The sequence below is a fragment of the Cephus cinctus genome, unplaced genomic scaffold, assembly GCF_000341935.2.
Source record: "Cephus cinctus unplaced genomic scaffold, Ccin1 Ccin1_scaffold0813, whole genome shotgun sequence".
NCBI classification, from domain to species: domain Eukaryota; kingdom Metazoa; phylum Arthropoda; class Insecta; order Hymenoptera; family Cephidae; genus Cephus; species Cephus cinctus.
In genome coordinates, this window is record NW_014333408.1 from 129,863 (window position 1) to 148,020 (window position 18,158).

The 18,158-nt window shown below is 46.1% G+C and overlaps 1 protein-coding gene across 7 annotated transcripts in view; it reads right to left on the reverse strand.

Moving 5' to 3' along the window:
* Positions 1 to 17,901, reverse strand: part of LOC107270701 (dmX-like protein 2) — a 20,083-nt gene extending 2,182 nt beyond the window's left edge. Inside the window, exons 1-33 of one of the 7 annotated variants that reach the window (XM_015745942.2) lie at positions 17,573 to 17,901; positions 15,673 to 15,870; positions 15,415 to 15,568; positions 15,170 to 15,253; positions 14,743 to 14,955; positions 14,529 to 14,661; positions 14,250 to 14,447; positions 13,986 to 14,170; positions 13,784 to 13,902; positions 13,600 to 13,693; positions 13,087 to 13,243; positions 8,296 to 12,992; positions 7,904 to 8,218; positions 7,697 to 7,804; positions 7,403 to 7,600; positions 7,101 to 7,334; positions 6,881 to 7,018; positions 6,390 to 6,804; positions 5,952 to 6,318; positions 5,639 to 5,869; positions 5,256 to 5,508; positions 4,991 to 5,195; positions 4,649 to 4,922; positions 4,376 to 4,549; positions 4,180 to 4,278; positions 2,985 to 3,071; positions 1,800 to 1,860; positions 1,513 to 1,721; positions 1,294 to 1,438; positions 997 to 1,214; positions 850 to 933; positions 632 to 780; positions 9 to 529 (exon numbers count right to left, since the gene is read on the reverse strand). In XM_015745942.2, coding sequence (XP_015601428.1) covers positions 664 to 780; positions 850 to 933; positions 997 to 1,214; positions 1,294 to 1,438; positions 1,513 to 1,721; positions 1,800 to 1,860; positions 2,985 to 3,071; positions 4,180 to 4,278; positions 4,376 to 4,549; positions 4,649 to 4,922; positions 4,991 to 5,195; positions 5,256 to 5,508; positions 5,639 to 5,869; positions 5,952 to 6,318; positions 6,390 to 6,804; positions 6,881 to 7,018; positions 7,101 to 7,334; positions 7,403 to 7,600; positions 7,697 to 7,804; positions 7,904 to 8,218; positions 8,296 to 12,992; positions 13,087 to 13,243; positions 13,600 to 13,693; positions 13,784 to 13,902; positions 13,986 to 14,170; positions 14,250 to 14,447; positions 14,529 to 14,661; positions 14,743 to 14,955; positions 15,170 to 15,253; positions 15,415 to 15,568; positions 15,673 to 15,870; positions 17,573 to 17,659 — 10,251 coding nt within the window. In that variant the 5' untranslated portion in view covers positions 17,660 to 17,901 and the 3' untranslated portion in view covers positions 9 to 529; positions 632 to 663. Of the gene's footprint in view, positions 1 to 8; positions 781 to 849; positions 934 to 996; positions 1,215 to 1,293; positions 1,439 to 1,512; positions 1,722 to 1,799; positions 1,861 to 2,984; positions 3,072 to 4,179; positions 4,279 to 4,375; positions 4,550 to 4,648; positions 4,923 to 4,990; positions 5,196 to 5,255; positions 5,509 to 5,638; positions 5,870 to 5,951; positions 6,319 to 6,389; positions 6,805 to 6,880; positions 7,019 to 7,100; positions 7,335 to 7,402; positions 7,601 to 7,696; positions 7,805 to 7,903; positions 8,219 to 8,295; positions 12,993 to 13,086; positions 13,244 to 13,599; positions 13,694 to 13,783; positions 13,903 to 13,985; positions 14,171 to 14,249; positions 14,448 to 14,528; positions 14,662 to 14,742; positions 14,956 to 15,169; positions 15,254 to 15,414; positions 15,569 to 15,672; positions 15,871 to 17,572 lie in introns of all 7 variants that reach the window. The other 6 variants (XM_015745941.2, XM_015745943.2, XM_015745945.2 and 3 more) reach the window with 6 other exon arrangements.
* Between the last annotated feature and the right edge of the window lie 257 nt (positions 17,902 to 18,158).

Genomic DNA, 18,158 nt, shown 5'->3' on the forward strand with positions numbered 1-18,158 from the left:
AAAAGGACCCCCCCCCCCCCCCTCTCACACACTCTCTCTCTCTCTCCCTCACGCGCACACACACGCACACTATTATGTATCATAGATTCATCTTCGGGGTTGCATTAGGCGTCGATTAAAATACAATGCGTCCGCACAGGATGATTTAGCTTCTCCGTCTTGCGGTTGACATAAAGAAGCAGAGTCCTTCTTTTTTTTCTCTACATTATCTAGCCATTAAACCTGCTGAAATAAACTTTACTCCCCTGGGACAAGATATCGCTGTGGGAAATATTTGAACTGATGTACAACGCAGGGAAAGAAGGAAGCTGTAGCCCTGAGCCCATTGGCACTAGAGTACTAGGCCTGCCCAGTCGAATGTAAAGCTCAAGAAATGCAAAAATGTGCGTTCCTCGAGATACCAGGCATCACAGGTAAAAATACAGAATTTCGAGGCGTTCACAATCACTTCCGACTGGTCCAATACTTGGTAAGTGAGCGTCGCCCTACCATTTAAACTCATTGTCGGACCATGAGCCCAGCTGGAACTCTGAAATAGATTGACGCTCACACAGTATGTTCTAGCATGAGATAGGAAACCCAACGTTAGATAGAAAAATCAAACATTGGTTGCCTTGATTTGCTTACTCACTCGGATAGGATTAAGCGAGTTATTGGTTAATCCTAATAAAGGGTGTGCACGATACAGTCACGTTCTGGCAGTTGACGAACTTTCATGGATCCGTCCGCTCCACATGAGAACAAACGCCCTGACGAATCCACTTGCAGTTGAGTGACACCCTGAAATAATTGAGTTCCCTTAATGTCGAGCTTCCTCGCAAATTAAATACGGATAAAGGAGTTACGTACCTGACCAATGTTTTTGAAGAAACTGGACCTGGCATGCTCCCCGGGAAATGAATAGAGAAGAGAATGGACGGTCAAACCCCAAACCTACGTTAGATTGTAGGGAAAGGATGAAAATGAGCAAAGCAAATTGATAAATCATTACGTCACCTTAATGTCACCATCTCCGGCTCCACTAACGAAGAACTCTTCGTGAGGATCAAGTGCCAGACACTTGATCGCAGATTCGTGGGCTTGAAATCTTTGTCGTTGCTGACGCTGTCGGACGTCAAAAATGTTGATATCGCCCTTCTTCCCACCGCTGATCAGCAGCTGATGCTGCGGTGCTAGTACAACACAGCTGGCACCTTGATCGTGGCAAACGAACCCTAACAACGTGAAATCGATCATTTGACTAACAGTCTTTTATGCAAATCATCCATCGAAGTGGAGGCAGAATTACTGAACCTTGCACAAGAGACTTATTCTGTGGAAGCAGAGTATCCCAGAGGGCTACGTTACGTCCTTCCGAGCCGTGTCCCGCAGTGGCGACCAAACTGCATGCTCCCAAAAAGACGAAGTCAGCCGTGACCTTACTGTGACACTGATAATTCTATAAGGGCGAAAAGAATAATGAAAGAGTCGTCGACGGCTAAGGACCGACGAAGAAGGATAGGGTTGACTCACGAAGAATGGTCTGGCTGTTCCTTCTCTGCAGGCCACTTGGAACAGACTGAGGTGGCCATCCGAATCGGCAACACCAAATTTGTTGCCGTGCTGAGCAAATCGCACGCGAGTCACCTTGGCAAAAGTTCCTGCTGGCCGAGGAGTTGCGACTGCAGTTTGATGGCCCCATTCCCAAAGGGATACCGAACCATCTTGAGATCCAGTTAAGTCTAGAAACAGGGACGATCAAGAATTATGAGATTGAAACTCCTATTCTGCAATTGAATGTGTTAAGAGGATATGCTTACACAGCGGTAATAGCGGATGCGAAGAGACTCTCCTTATACCATCGACTTTGTGCTTCAAGATCTGTTAGAATAAAAGATGGTATGCTGAGTTTCGTGTAAAGCTCGATTCTCATAATCGCTAACATTCATACATCGTCAACTCAATGAAATGATAATGCCAAGAGTATTTATAAAAGGCTGGACTAAACAATAAATCTTAAATGATTCGATCCCTTAACGCAACAAACAGCAAGGACTTGGAGGGACCTGCCAAATCCTGGCGTAGCATGCGACTGAAGGCAGTACCTTGGCACCCTAATTCATTGGAGTATCTCAAATAGTGAATCTCTCGTGGTAGTTGAGAACGGCCCATTAGATGTCAAAAGGTGTATACATATACTACTATCGTGATCGGACATCAAATTGAATTCCCGATATAATCGACTACTCTAATGGGCCATCGCAAAATTGGCTAGAGACACTCCTGTTCTCGATTCTTCAATGCGAAGTGTAGAAGCGTGACTTTAGCCAAGCGATCATTCTCGTACCTTCCACTGAACTGAAAGAGACGACGGTACTACGTTGTTGTCTCGCAAGTGATCAGAGCTGCGTTTACGAGCGTTAAGCGACTAATCTATCTACGTCTGTGCAACTCAATTGTCAGATAGCACCGACACAATCACTCAGAGGTTCTCGATCGGACAAAATACAGAATGCAATAAGAAAACGTTTAAAATACATTGGGCTTTCTTTGATGTTTGCAATATGAAATTTCAAAAGAAACTTCTGGATGATCTCTGTACTCGCTTATAATCTAACCTCATGCCTGAACTTTTAAATGTAAACCGATATCGAGGCTGCTTATTCAAGAGGGCTTCGTTTCATGCGAGAAATTTCGAAACTACACAAGAGCAAAGAGTTAGATAAAACTGTACTCTGCAATCCAACGAGAGAGGTGCAGCACTCTTGAAATATAGGAGCCTGCGTATCTCTTGGCGATGGCATCTGGCCTCCCACATCTTCGTAATTTGCGCACCCAACGAATTTTCCACGGAGGCTGTATCACCAGCATGGAGTAGCATATGCTCATCCATGCATACGCACAGTGATATCGGAGACCAGAGCCAACTGTGTCGCTAAAGAAACAACTGACGAATACGGAATCGCCACTAGGATTGGTTAGGGTCTGTTAGATGTTTGTCTCACCGGCTTCAACAAGTGTTTGCTCCTATCAGCGACAAACTGACAGAAGCGCAGGTCGTGGGAGCCAGGGAAAGCGGGCATCCCCTTCATCTGAGCGAACGAGTGAGCCGCCAGATCAGTGACGCAGACCAAGTTAGGTGTTAGGCAAGCATTGAACAAGCAACATTGTCTCCGTCACCACTTGTGCTACCCCCATAACCCAACCAACAGGTCACATTCGTGACCGCTTGGCTGGTTTTACGAGGCACCAGATGTCTTAAGTACCTTCGAACGAGCCAGCCTTGCGCCAAGCAATGCCCCAAGGTGTGGGGCACGGCACGGCACGATGCAACTTTTCACTTTTGCACTTCATGCAACACGAGAGTCTCACCCAAGTCAACTCGGACATGTCGCGCGCGATTGTCGAGGCTGCTGTCCCTATTAGCAACTGGATTTATTACTACACATGTTCTCTTCGCCTCTATTCGTTGGATGTGCAAATCAACACCTGAATCAAATTACTCCGCAGCCAAGTTATTTCAACTTCTCTTAGGATCTGATCGTCATGGCCTGCTTGACGCGTTGCAAGTAATAACCATGACAGTTGCACGAAACGACGAGAGTTACCAGCGATTCGCAGCAGCCTCGACTAATAATTAATTTATCAATGATTGGCCTCAGCGAGTCTTTTTTACTGTTTGGTGTTGCAGTTAATCGATTAAGGGTCACGGCAATGGTGCGTATCGTAAGATTCGTGAAATCGTGTGACAGGTCGAAACGGTTATAGTATAATAGCCGAGTAAATCCGTAACGGGGTAGTCGTATTTGAACACGACTTCAAACTATATCAATGAAACCGATATCTCATCCCTTCCCGCCAATAATATACCTAGGTAGTGCGATGCAAGTCGAGTTTCAAACGATTGGACTCTTTCATCTTCGGACTCGAACCGTTCATCCTCTAAGAAATGTCAAAGAAAAAAAAGGTGAATGCTGGGATATACTTCTACGTCAAAACGTTATGAACAGTGGTACTAGATGGCAAATGATTGTAACGATCGAGAATTGACTATTGACCATTGTTCGAGGAAAATAAATGGCGGAAAGCTGTGACGAAAATCTTAGGGCGTTCGTTCGTCGATATCGAGGGATCAACATAGACACGTAGAAATGGCGGCGTAGGACGGCCGTAAAGCTTAGAGCCCCTATAGAAACTTACCACACTGGCTCCGCGTCCGCTTTGACTTGCAATGCCCGATTGTGGCTGAGGACTATTCGGCTGTGGACTTTGTGCGAGGAGTGGTCGGTCCGCTGCCGTCTGAGCCAAAGACAATATTAATATCAAATCTGGCAAATGTGACAAACGTGCGATGTGCCACGTTCCGTGTCTGACAAAAAGGCAACTGGTATACTACCTGTATGACTAGGAAACTGGTTGGTTGTACAGACTCTGGATCGGGCTGCTTGTTCAAATTAATGATGTCGAATTCGCACTCATCCTCCAACCACGATGGCAACTCCAACAGCAGGGAGATATCCATTTCCTGAATCTCGCGAGGTGTTGCCAGTGCCATCAAACCTGGATTGACCTTTGTGCCAAAGTTCATTATATAGTAATATATATCGTTTAAATTCAATGTAGCCTCAGCGAATAGCAGTATACTGTTGAGAAAAACCAAAGAACAAACCTGATTGAGGCAGAAGGCACTAATACTATCTTGCTCCTTGTGGATGATCCTGACGGGCTCGAGAAGACTCGCGGTGCCACTATCGCTACCTTTATCTTCGGCCGCACTAGTACCACGAGTCATGCCGTCGACCGCCGTTTGATTGTTGTCCAATATCGAGGACAAGGAGCGCCGCTTTCCAAATACTGAACGGATAAAGATGTCTTGTACCAACTCCTGTCTTACCAAGTAACACCATAGCCGATTCGCAGGAGCGGCTGACGCCATCCGAGTGCTACCATTGAGATTCGATTAATATTTCATAAGAGTCCTGAGTATCTGTGAGCTTTAGAAGGTACATACTTGAATGGAGTGTTGCCCCTTTCTAACAAGGAACGATATTTGTGAATTGCAGGTCGTCCTGGTGTAGCTGCCGGATCCGGCGCACATCCTGGTATGTAGTTCGCGGGCGGCGGACCTTTCGCCTCCAGCTCCTCTCGCAAGGCTTCCTGCCACTGGGCCACGATGCCCAATGTCCCGTGTATCAACGGGCTGCTCACAGGCAATTCTGAAAGGTTTAACGGTCCTGTGATATCAAATGAATTTAGGAAAACTTGGCAAACAGTACCTTGCATCTCGATTCCAGCGACATTTAAGAAATCTTGCAGTTGCTGCTGGAGTATCTTAACTATGGCTAACCGCATAATGCACCAACTATGTGAGGTAGGATTAGTATGTTCAGTGTTATCCTTTGGCTTGCTCTTTGGTTTGGCGTTTGTGTCAAAAACATCCTCTTCGTCCTCGGAAGAATCCAGATCGGAAATTACCGAGTCCGAGGAATCGTAATCAATTTCATCGGCGTCATCGCCTTCGATGCGAGGCTGTGCAAACGGCAAAGAAGAAAATTCAAATTAACTGGACAAGACATCGCACGTTACTCCTAAAGATCTATATTATTGCAAGTGAAATTCTTATTCATTCTTCCTCGTCCTCAAAGTGAGAGTACCTTACCTTCATTAAAAAATATGAAATCATGCTCATTTGTGGCGAGACAAACTGTTCCCTGTAGGTGGGTTTGTCCTCCTTCATATTGGGCTGTTGTCCAGTAAATTGTCCGAGTAGCTTCATGTTTAATCGAACGCGCTGTTTCGTTAACGACGTCATCGTGTTCCACATCCCACCGGTGCTCTGCGTTTCGCTCGAAACACTATCGACCCTCTCCACCCTGCAGCTAACTCCGGCCTGCGTAATATAGACACAAAAAGAAAAGTAATTTTCACTTTAGTTTTCACTCGAAAACCAAAGGACGTTCTATTTCACCTACCTGACTGCTGGTACTCGCTACGCGGAGTAATTTCTTGACGCCACCCCCGAACAGACAAGACCACGTACTATTGTCAAATTTTTGACCGACCAGTCTATAAAGAATATGACTGTCGCAACTGGCCAAAGCGTAGACGAAGAGACTCATGTAGGTCGCCACGAATGCTTCGCAAAGCAGGATATTCAGGTTAGGTGTATCTTCATCCTTTTCTCGTGCAAGAAGGGCACGTAAGTTGGTGACACCTGGCCATTTTGCGGGCGAGGTAGTGATGCAGACTCCGTCGTCGGTAGAATATCGTCGATGGTATCTATTGGATGCGACCAAATGCCCACCAGAGAACGTTTCCACTTCAGCACCAGCAGGGAAACTACAAGAATAATATTCATTGAGATTGCATAGGTCTCAACGTACGATCGCACAGGTGTCCGTGTATTTTACCTGTCAGGTTGCTGATGCTTCATCACGAAGGTATCGGAATCGCAAAGGGATTGATAGATGCACGCACTCAGCGCTACAGCCAAGTCCCGTAACGTGAATACCTCGCTGTAGTGGCTATTTCTGTTTGGCATAGGCGTGCTCCGCAGCTCCACTATTGTTTGAAGCATATCGTGAGCCAACGACTGCAAGTGCCTGACGGGATCCGCAACAACTGTCTTGTTGCAAGCCACGCTAGCGCTCAGTAAAGGTAAAGTCGTTGGGAACGGTAGAGGGCTGAGCAATTGTTGTTGAGTCTTCTCTTGCTGCAATTCTTGTAATAACAGAACCAATTCCATCCTTACCGAAGCCAATCCACCTCCGGATGCACCGTGGAGGGAGCAGTAGGACAACAGTGTTCGTAGCAGAGTCTCGTTGGCTAAGAGTAACGTAAGCGCGATGTTAAAGATATTTCCACAATTCCTCAAGGAGTCATTAAAATATTAATCAAATACCTTTCAACCACTTTTTTCTTCTAGCTGCTCTTTGAACCTTTGCTTCGAAGTCTAGTTTTTCAGCGACCAGAATTTCATGCAACGTTGGTTGTTCACCTGGTCTGTAAGACGGTATGTCATCCACCATTCCACCTTCGTCTAAAAAATCCGATATACGAATTAGCTCGAAGGTTCGGAGACATATCAAGAGAGGACAATAAACTTTTCATTCATAAATTACATTCTGAAACATTATTGATATCTCCGTCCACGCTAGTACTGTAGCTGCATAGTTGTCGCAGGGCATCTACTTCTCTCTCGAGCCACACGTAAAGTTGATATCGAAGTTGCCCTCCGTCCACCTCGAAACCGGTTGCCAAAGTCGATAGTTCCTCCATGAGAATTTTTAGACAGGCCACGAACTTTAATTGTTGCGCCATTATATCGAGCTGCCCAGTCTGTTTCGCAGGATCTTCTACAAAGAAAGCGACTCATTAGTAAGAGCAAAAGGATTATAAGAGACGAAAAAAAAAGCTCTCTGACCATCCTTCTCCTGCTTGTCAATTTCGGTGCCCTCCTGCTTGTCCAGTTTCATACTCATAGGAGGACTGTCGGCATCCTCATTGTCGACAGGATCATCATCATCATCCCACTTCAACACTAACTCATCATCGGTTCGAGACTTAACCGGCTCTGACCAATCCATTCCTGAGGCACCCCAGTCTACAGCCGGGGAGGGTCCTACGAAATTCCAAAAATCACCAACCGATCCCCAAACGTTATTAGACTTAGGTGAAAATATTCACTCCAGTGGATGAGACAAGGTAATTCACATACCCGGTGCAGCCGTCGTCTTATTACTGCTATCATCCCAACTAATTATTCCCGTATCAATTTGAGCGTCCTGCGCTCGTGACTTGTTGGGACTATTCAAAAGACCTAAAACTACAATGTGGTATCATGACCGACACTTTATGAATATCGGGTTGAAGCGATGAAAGACGAGGAAGAGCAAATATTTGACTTTATCGAGTTTCAACTTACTGGGGGAGTCATCACAGTTTGTATCCAACACTTTATTCGGCAATTTTGATAGTACTTCGAGGGCAAGTGCTGGACATCCGGCCTTGAAGTGCGCATGGGCCGTCGTGAAGTACAGCTGCCTCTCCAGGGGCGTTATACTGTCTTCGAGCATCAATTGTTTGTCCGGTAGACTCTTTGTTTCCACTCCATAACTAAATCCGGAAATAACAACGGAGTGGCCCTTCTTTTTATCTTGGGCAGTGGACGCAATGTATTGTCTAATCAACAACGGATGTGTACGAAGGTAGACGTAAAAGTTGAATACATTAGGATTCGCTGAAAGAAAAACCGAAATTAAAGCACAACTTTGTTTGAATAGGTTCTGAGATTATTAAAAACAATTCTTGGTATACCTGTAGCGCCTTCAGGTTTCTCCGATTCGTCATTGTACTGAGGATGCATGGTCCCGACATTCGTCAAGAGCAGCGTGTTCAACGATCCTGAATAATCCTTCAGAATCCACAAAGCCATACTACGTAGAAATGGATCAGGATGGGCCATGTGCAGATCTGGATTGTTTCCCTCGCTGTCGCAACCCAAAATTTCCTCGTACAATAATCTCTTCAAATTAGGCGACGTCATGTCTTCCTCGTAGAGCCTCGCGATCACCATAGCCAACTGAATGTCATTAAGTTTATTCAGGCAGACGTCAATCGCATCTCTCAATGCGCCGGCAAGTAAAAAGAAGGCAGCGGCGTGTTCGAATCTCTGTTTACCCAAAAGGGCGAATGCATTTTTCAGAGCAGCCTTCCTCCACCTGTCCTCGGCAAAGTTATTAGCGAAGAAACTCGTCATCCTGTCGTCCCGTTTGTTCCTAAATAGACCCCAGACCAAATTCTTCTTCTTCATTGCTAGATAGTAAATGGCAGCGTCCAACGGATCTTGCTTATCTTGAAAAGCCGCCTTTGCGACCTTCTCGATGCAGAGCTTAAGGACAGTATTGCTTCTGATCCACCACCCTACGCCAAGTTCCTTCAGGATGCACCACTTGGGTTGGCCTTTGGCATAGGACGGTATCAAGCCGAGCAGTTCCTCCTCGGACTCCGAATGGAAAGCCCAGACGAGATTGTTTGTCGAGACGCCCTGCATCTGGAACTGTGCCCTCTGCGCAATTGGCAAGCACCGAATCAAGTAATTGTAATGCTTCATGGCCAGAAGGAACCTCAGACCGCAGTCGTCGAGAGAGTCCATCGAGACGGCCTCTCCCTCGGGAATCCCCGTTAAATTTTCCTTGGCGATGGCACTCTTGGCTGCGTCGATAGCGAAGCGCTCCGCGAAGTCAATGTTGCAGGTCGAGACAGTGTCGGCCAGTGCGAGAAGATGCATTTGATCGAGGCTGGACAATCCCGGCAAGTGGGTGTGCGTCAAAAGACGCGAGAGGAATCTGCCCTGCCGTGGACCAAAGTGCGATATTCCTTGTCTCTCTGGTACGGAAGACCTTCGATCCTTTTGCCGAGTGCAGTCGTAATCCTCGTCCAGCATGTCGTCGAGGGAGTCTCCCTCGTCCACATTACCATCGAACAGTTCATTGTAATCGTTCTTCTCCTCGTTCTGCTGATGAAGCATGTTCGTTTCCTTGTCGGCTATCAAAAGCGTCCAGAGTGGAAGTGGCGAGATCGAAGGTAATTCCGCATAATCTAAAGTCAATTCCTCTGGAATCTGAGTGGTAGAACCTCTTGGTTCTAAGGGCGACGTCGTCCCGACGTAGCTCACGGACATGGTCCTCGACCTGGACCATCCTCCGCGTTGTTTCACTAAATTCTCGTCATCGACTCTCAGGGAGCACGAGCTCGCAATCGACCTGACCAGGTGTGCTAATATGGCCTTGACCCATCGAATCTTTCCCGAATTCAAGAGCTCCATCAACTGCTTCGGATGATATTGGGGTAGCACGGGACAAGCTATTCTCGAGGCCTCGAACAGCCCGTAGTCCGGCATGTAATCGAAGCTGGCATTGTCATTTTGCATTCCCCGCTTTTTCTTGGCGTCGAGCATCGTCAGATTGATGCTACTGACACGAGAGAGATGTGGCATGGAGGAGACGTTCGCCAATCGCCTCTGGGAAGTCTCGTGCGCGAGAGTACGCAAATCCTCATCCCTCAGGTTTCTGCTAGCCTGGAACTCATCGGATTCTTGGTGCTGAAGATTTGAGTGAAAGCAGTCATTTTTTGGATTCGGTTTCCACTGAGAATATACGTGCATTTCGGAGTCCATCCCGACCACCAGTATGCCGTCTCTCACCCAAGATATTTGCATTGGCAAAGGCGGTAATCCGTCCGCAGTGGTCAACTCGATTTTTCTCAATTTCATCCAACGTATTTCGTCGACAAACTGTGGCTGTGCCAGGGATGAGGTCTTCCTAAGTATCGGCCTGTTGTTACTCTGAGACTCTTTCATGGCCTTCATGTTGGCCTGCGCCAAGTCCGAGCAGACCGGCGTAAAGAGCATTATCTTTGAACCCACGCCGACGGTCAGGATATGAGAACCATCCTCCTTGGACACCCAATCCAATTGCACCAGATGCTTCTGCGTCAATGGACAAGTATTCCCATTTTCGATAATTGACTTGCGCAGCGACTGTAACGTGCTGAACGAGGGAACGGCAAGCAAGCCGGCAGTCGACTTCGTGCTCTCTCCGTTCTCTCCGTTTCTCGGCGATCTGACGTCCTCGTGGCTGAGAGTCTGCAACACCTGCGTCAGCCTCTGTTTCTTCTGCAAGAATCTACTGTCATAGAGATAACTGAGATCCAGATGCTGATCAACTTGTATTCGCGGAAGATGAATGTTCTTCAGATGAATCGTGTCCTCCAGTACCCATTCGCTTCCGCCGGTGCTTTCGCACTCGTAAATCGCCACGCACAGATTCACATATCTCGAGTCAGGATCGCTTTTCGTTGGACGCGTAAATGATTTTCCATACTTGTAAGCGCAAGCAATGCGACCGCTGTAGGCCGCGCTTATGTTTAACGGCTGACCGGTTATGTCAATCGTAGATTCCTGATCTTTGCGTATCATTTCCCATTCGCACCACTCGTAACTGAGATGCTTTTGCTGCTCTCGGTTCAGTTCGCTCTTTGTCACCTTGCACTTCCAGAATCTAACGGTGCTGTCGCTGCACGCAGTCACCACGATGTAGGGCGCGAAACAGGCCGGATATATCGAGGAGCTGCTCAGGTGTCCCGCAGCCGGAGCCGCGTGCACAACTTCGATGCCCTCGGGAAGTGGAAGTTCCTGAGTACAAACTTTTGTGGTTGTGATGAGAACGTGGCTGCTGTGATTACGTCTATGGACGAATGTAGAATCGTAGTCCGCTTGACTCTCCCGTCTGCTCCTGCTTCCAGTCTGGCTCGGTCGGCGAGATCTTTTTCCTCCGCCCTCGTAATTATTCGCCCGTCCGGGAGTTCCCTCCTCGTCCTCGTCCTGAACCAGATGCGAGTCCGGCACGTACATCATCGAACCGGACAGTCCAGTAGTTTCGGGTTGTGAAGCTATGACCAATCGCCACATGTGTACCGTTGTTCCCTTTACCGTTCTCTCGAGTACCACGATGTAGAAAGGTTCTTCGAATATAGCCGATTGCTGTAGATCGACCATGGCATCCAACGTTGACTCCATCAAGCCCAAATCGTTCGTTGAATTCTCGACACCGGGCTGTTTTTCGTCGTTCCTCTCGCCGGTTATCAGTTGCTCCTGAAAGACGTGAAGGAACTGCGTATTCTGCCAATCGTGGGTCGCATCCGCGATGGCATCCAATTGAATGACGCACCCGGGTCTCGCGGTCGACTGCTGCGAGACTATCTTAATTCGGTCGTGAATCGAGTGTCGAATTCCATCATCGGAGGAGGTGTCGGTCGACAAGCTTGCCATCGAATCCATCATTCGACTTCTTCGTTCGCTTATAGAAACTTCAGCCAGCAGTGTTCTTGCGTCGATGACAGCTTGATAAACACGAAGGCATTCCCCGTCACTGGCTACAAAGCAGGCGCTCGGAGAATTCGACAAGTTTCCCAGGGTGGTACTGGGCAACAAGGTAGGAATCCAAGCGACATTACTGAATGCCGATATCTCAGGAGAATTGATACGTGCTAGCTCGGAAACCCCACCGCTCTTGGAGAGCGGACCAACGGCGTCCACTCGCCAAAGAATTAATTCACTGCAAAAGCCGGTGGGCGACATTACGTCTTTGCTCCTGCTCGAGTCCTCCTTGTCCTCCATACCTTCCATGTGCTCGATATTCTCCGTCGACAGCGGAGTCTGCGCCGTAGGGAATTCTGGTATATTATGATGAGACGTCGTCACGAGTAAAGGCAACACAGGATGACACGTGATATCATTTACACGAAACCGATGTCCAGAGGCTCTAGATGCATGGCCGATGCTCAATACTTGAGAGAATTTCGTTTTATCGGCGAATGTTAACTGCCACAAATTCAGTGTCCCGTTCGAGTGTTTGGATACCATAGAAACGATGGGACTCGGATGCCCCAACATATCCGTTACGTTGTCCTGCCCGTGCTTCCCATTATCCAGTGCAGTTGCATTATTGTGCCCGGCATTATTATCATTTTGATTTTGTTCGGCGAGATTTTGCACGCTCTTCAACAACTCTTGACCAGCTCGAGAAGTCAGGGTGGATTGTTCCTCGTCCTGCTCAATCAAGCTGGGCAAGGGGGTCGTTACCTCTGTTGACTCGGTGGGCTTCGCCGTACTCTTGGCGACCTCCCGTATGTTGAGCAATGGACCGCCGGTGTTATGAGAATACATGGAGACGTTATGACTCATGGTGGACGCATCGCCCAAAGGAAAAGCGTTCGGTATTCGGGTTGAAAATGATATTTGAGCTTGACGAAAGGATCCAGGATGATATTCGTCCAGCCACTCTATGTGCCAAATGAGAAAGCTTCCGTCTATCGGATGAATCGAGAATAGAAGGTCTGGATTGTGATGCCAGTCGCGTAGCAGCGTCTCTATCTTCGTATCCAGAGAGTCTGGAGCGTGATTCATGGAGGAGGCCGCATCGGTGGCTATCGAATTGATCGAGGTAGTGTTGCTACAAGGGAATCAAAAGGAAAAATATATTAATCGCAATGTTTCGCGATATCATTGAGACATAAAGAGGAAACGCAGCCAAAACCCCGGCGCACCTAAGACTTTGGTGAGACTGGACACTATGCGGTAGGCTGTGATGGGAGGAAGTCGTATGATTCGTATGATGTTCGTCACTGCTGTGTTCTTCTTGGCTGGTCGTTCGACCTCCCACACCCGTTGCCCTCTGACCCGATTGATGGCGAGTTCCTTTCTCTGTGGACACATCACACCGTAACAGAACAAAATGCTTCCTAGGAAAGCGTATTTCTATCCAATGACCGAGCGACGTACAGTGCGATTGCCTAAATTTACGGATCGCAAATACAATCTGATATTACGCGTATTTACGGGGGAAAAAAAAAAGAAAAAACGAAAAAGGGACACATTAGGTTCGTAAGAAAGCATTGAAAGCAACAAAAGTATCAGGATTTGTTACGCTTAAATTGAACAACCGAAAAGAGAATTTGTTTTCAGTAATTTGCAGCTCTCGCGGACCCGCGACAACGAATATCGCATGCTCAGCCTCAGGCAACCTTAGAGTAGTATCTTGAGAATATTATTAACCGTACTTGGCGTGTGTTCATCTTCCGAATCGTGATCCGCATGATCCGCTTCCTGATGCTGCAATCCCTCTTCCTTTTCAACGACCTTACGCGTTAATTCCTGTCAAGGAACATAAGGAAAATGACACATGAATGAAATATAATGCAACTGACTCGAAACTTTTTCTATCGGAAAGGGAAATAAAGTCACCTGCAAAATACTCTCGGCCTGCATTGTAAAATGCATCTCCTTATTATTCAGCCAGTGCAAAATGAAGTTTGGCTCTCTGTCGGGATCTCCAGTGATCAGACTCGGTACCAACGGTATATCTATAACATCGATGAACACTACCGATACCGAAACTCAACGAGAGTAATGTACACGGAGGCTAATTTTATTCGTACTACTGTACCCGTCTCTGCGTTGATACTGGCCGCCAAATGGAAATGCATTCCCGGATAATGACCCGAACCTTGGTAGCTGTTGTGAAAATCATGAACAGAATAAGTCGACGGTAAAGTTGGAAGGGTTGGAGCTGTGTGGCCGGATTGCCGTTGCTGCTGTTGTTTTGCATGTCGACGAATATGAAAACATGTCCTAAAATGCACATTATGAAGAGAAAAAAGGAAAAAAAGAGATAGACAGATAGATAGAAAAGAAGAAAAAGATGACATACTTCATATGTTTGAGTCGCTGCATGAAGCGATGCTTGTGCATGGTATGATGACGGTGTTTCCCGTGATGTCCATGTCGGTCGGATCCTTCGAATTGGCTCATGTTGGCCAACCCTTCGATCTCGGGCGGTATCGTTTCCGCCCAAACACGGCAAATGTTATCGCGGCACGATGTAACCAGCATATTCGACACCGAACCCCTGTACAACGATCAGAAGACAAGAGACTAGAAGGAGTGAGACTGAGAGCGAAAAGAGGGAGGTGGAACTTGAATTACACACTTTGGCATGTACTTGCTGGTCTTACGCCACGACAGGTGGGTGACAGCGCGAGGATGAGCCACGTAAACGAAGCTGTAACTATCGCCAGAGGCTTGATTGAAGCTCGAATGGTCCATACTCCTTGATGGAAATACTGTAAAGACGGATAGTATAGTGTCTGAGGCGACATGATGGGGATTATAATCGGTTGTCATTCATAAAGTTGTAATCTCACATTGCTTGTTCTCGAACCATATTTTAACGAGTCTGTCGTTTAATCCCGTTGTTGCGAAAAGAGTGCCGTCAGGACTGAAGCTCATCAGGTGAACGGGTGTGGCTGTGCGACATTTCCATACGCAACTCCAAGATCCAGGCTCGTTTCCGCTAGTTGACTCTCCGCCTCCGGGACTTTCCGACTCGCCACCAATCGAAAACGTTACTGTACTTGCTACAAAACAAAAATACATGAATCGTAACATACTCATTACTCACGCAAGATCCTCGCCCAAGACTCATGGCAATTTCATTCCACGCTTAAGAAACAATCGCGACAGTTTAAGATATCGCGCATGCTCGTAGCAATTATTTGAGACATTATGCAATGGTTAATTTTGCTTAAAATTCATACGAAGCGTGCATTCTCTGCGAAAGAATGAACTCACGATCTTGAGGATTGGAACCCATGACGCTCTGTTCGCCTCCGGTCATAGCAATCTCCTCCATTTGTAACATTTTCATCTTCGCAGCTGTATATAGAATATTTTTCAATAAAACTTTGGATGATCCAGTAAACTCAAGAGACTTCGAGAGGATTCGATCAAACGAGGAAAGATCTCGCAATTGGTGTCGCATTTGATATTCACCAGTCCTAACCAATAAAATAGCTACTAGATAAATGGTGGCTTACTGTGCTCCTCCTGGAAAGGTTGGATATTTTGATGCCATAGTTGGAGCAATTCGCCTCCAGTCAGAAGCCGAGTACCCTCCAAATTCCAAGAGAGAGAACTGATGTGAGACTCGGTCTGTAAACTACCGGTCTGAACCCATCGATACTCCAATTGCTGTAATCATAAATCGTTACATCACACGTCCAATACTTCTTGTCGGAAAACAGAGAGTGTTTAGCGCTCCGCACCCTCGACTGCATCGAGTCGACGATACTCACGTGGGAGCACGTGCTGTGGATAAGAGGCGTTGGCTCGAAGATGCACACTTGATTCTCATAGGCAGCGGCGATCTTCCCCGTGTCGGTACTGCAGTCCAAGCAGCTGATACGAATGTAGTTGTGTACGGCTCCAGGAATTATTTGAACTCTCTCAAAGTTGCTGGCGAGTATCACGATGTTGCAACCAGCCGCATATGCCTGCGAGAAATAATAATGCCATAAGAGAACACATTCCAGGAGTTGTCCGAGCCAATTTACGGGACTGAAAGATCGACGACTCTCTTTTTTTTGTTCCCTAAAGCATCGACTTTTAATCTCTCGATAGGCGTTAATCGAGACAACGGCAAAGAATATGCGTCGAAAACGAGCGACCAAAATTAGATTTACAACGGTGTTATAAAAGATTTATTGCCAAGTTCTTCAATCTGCGTCATTTCCCTAGTCCAATGCTCCAGTCTCACGAACTGGTTTAACTCTGCCCATTACAACAGCAACTACTTTCAGTTACATTACCATTGACAATACAGGATCTGCTACATCGGTATTGCGTTGCGTTTCTACAGCATCTCGTCCATGGCGTAATCGCAATTGTCATTTTTTTCCCCGTCACTATACGTTTACTACTGACAAAAATAACAGTCTCCAAGTTGAAGGATAGTAAATCAAAAGGTACGTGCTACTCTCAAAGAGATGCCAATGTAATCTAAATCCTACTCAAATGAAAACTCTGATCACATTTCCAGCAAAATGCATAGATGTTAAAATATTGACTGTTCTTTGCCATGAAGTTTATAGCATGCCTTATTCGTCCACATATTTACCAGCCAGATCTAGTTTACATTAGTTACTATTAAGTGGATGTTACATAATCAAATGCGTAATGCTCTGTAACATTTGCTGCTCTTGCCTATATAGCCCGAAACAACAAATAATGAGACTTTTGTGCCACATGACATTAGCAGACATTATACAACCAATCTTTCCATATTTCTTGTGTATCCGATGTAGTTAAACCTTTTACTCATACTAAGCATTGTCGAATGAAAAATATCAAATCAAGATGGAATGATAATCCAAAGAAGTAACGACATCTGCTGAAATTAAAAAAAGAAATTATACGGCTAACTTGTCCCTTGAAATGTTATACTTATTTATATGTAATCACAAGGCATTATAGTGAGATTACAGCTACTTTATATAGATGGCTAGAGATAGCGTACGCACTAAAAAGATAACAATGACTCACTGTTCCATCAAAACGTTTTCGCGATGTTAAATTTTTATAAAAATGTACAATACATTTAATGATATACCTGAATCCTTAGGTATTCATGCTGCACGGGCAATGGGTACAGTTAATAATAAACGCATGGAAGCATAAAGTAATACGAGACTCGAGTGAAGTAAAAAAAAGAATAGGGAAACCTCTTCAACTCAGGTACCTAATTATGCCGAAATATCAGCGCTCTCGATGATAAATTGCGATCCGACGCATCGCAATACTTGGCAAGAAGAAAAACAAGACAACAGAAAAATGAAACGGCCGAAGGAGCACAGAGCACGTTGTAGCGTGGAAATGAATGCTATAACTGATATTATCTTATTAATAGCACGTTTCATTGACGTACGATGGCTACGAAGCGTGTGTATTCGACATTCATACCCAATTATATTGGCCAATTAATTTTTAGTTCTGCGCGTACGAAGATGTCATATAATCAGCTGACTCGAGGTAATCTTAATCATATTCCATATTGACTTTTAGTTCAGCTGACTTTATTTTACGTTTTAGTTGACCCGTGAAAGCCAGTACACTCAGGAAATTGAACGAGGCCGAACGGAGAAAATCTGAGGAGTCAATTATTCCCGAAAGAGTGGTGAAAAGCTTAGGAAAACTCACCGTAAAGGATATTCCTTCGACGGAGCCGACGGCGTAGCAGCGGTCGCCTGCATTACAGGCTCCGCTCAGTATTTGATGACAATTCATCCTCTTTTATGGCTTAAACCATCTTTTACGAAGTTGATCGTTCGACCAAGCGTAGTTCGCCCCAAAAGCTGACAAGACTCTCGCCCTTCAAGCTAAAACACCGAGGCACCACTCAAAATTGACGTGACATGGCAATCTAACAGTGAAACAGCAGCCATCTTTCAATGTAGAACAACGTAGAACCTCCCTACGACCCACTCAGTCCACTGGCCATTGGGACTTTGAGAATCCTCTAGGTAACACCAGGCAACACTGGGCAACACTAACCAATACTTCCTTTAAGAAACAATTGGGCGCCGTTTGTGGCGCCATCTTTTTAATACCTCGTGAAACTGCTCGATATCGACAAGTTTCCTGAGTACCGAAGGAGATGGCGCCACATACTCTAATGGAGTAACCAATACTTCCTTTAAGAAACAATTGGGCGCCATCTTTTTAATACCTCGTGAAACTGCTCGATATCGACAAGTTTCCTGAGTACCGAAGGAGATGGCGCCAC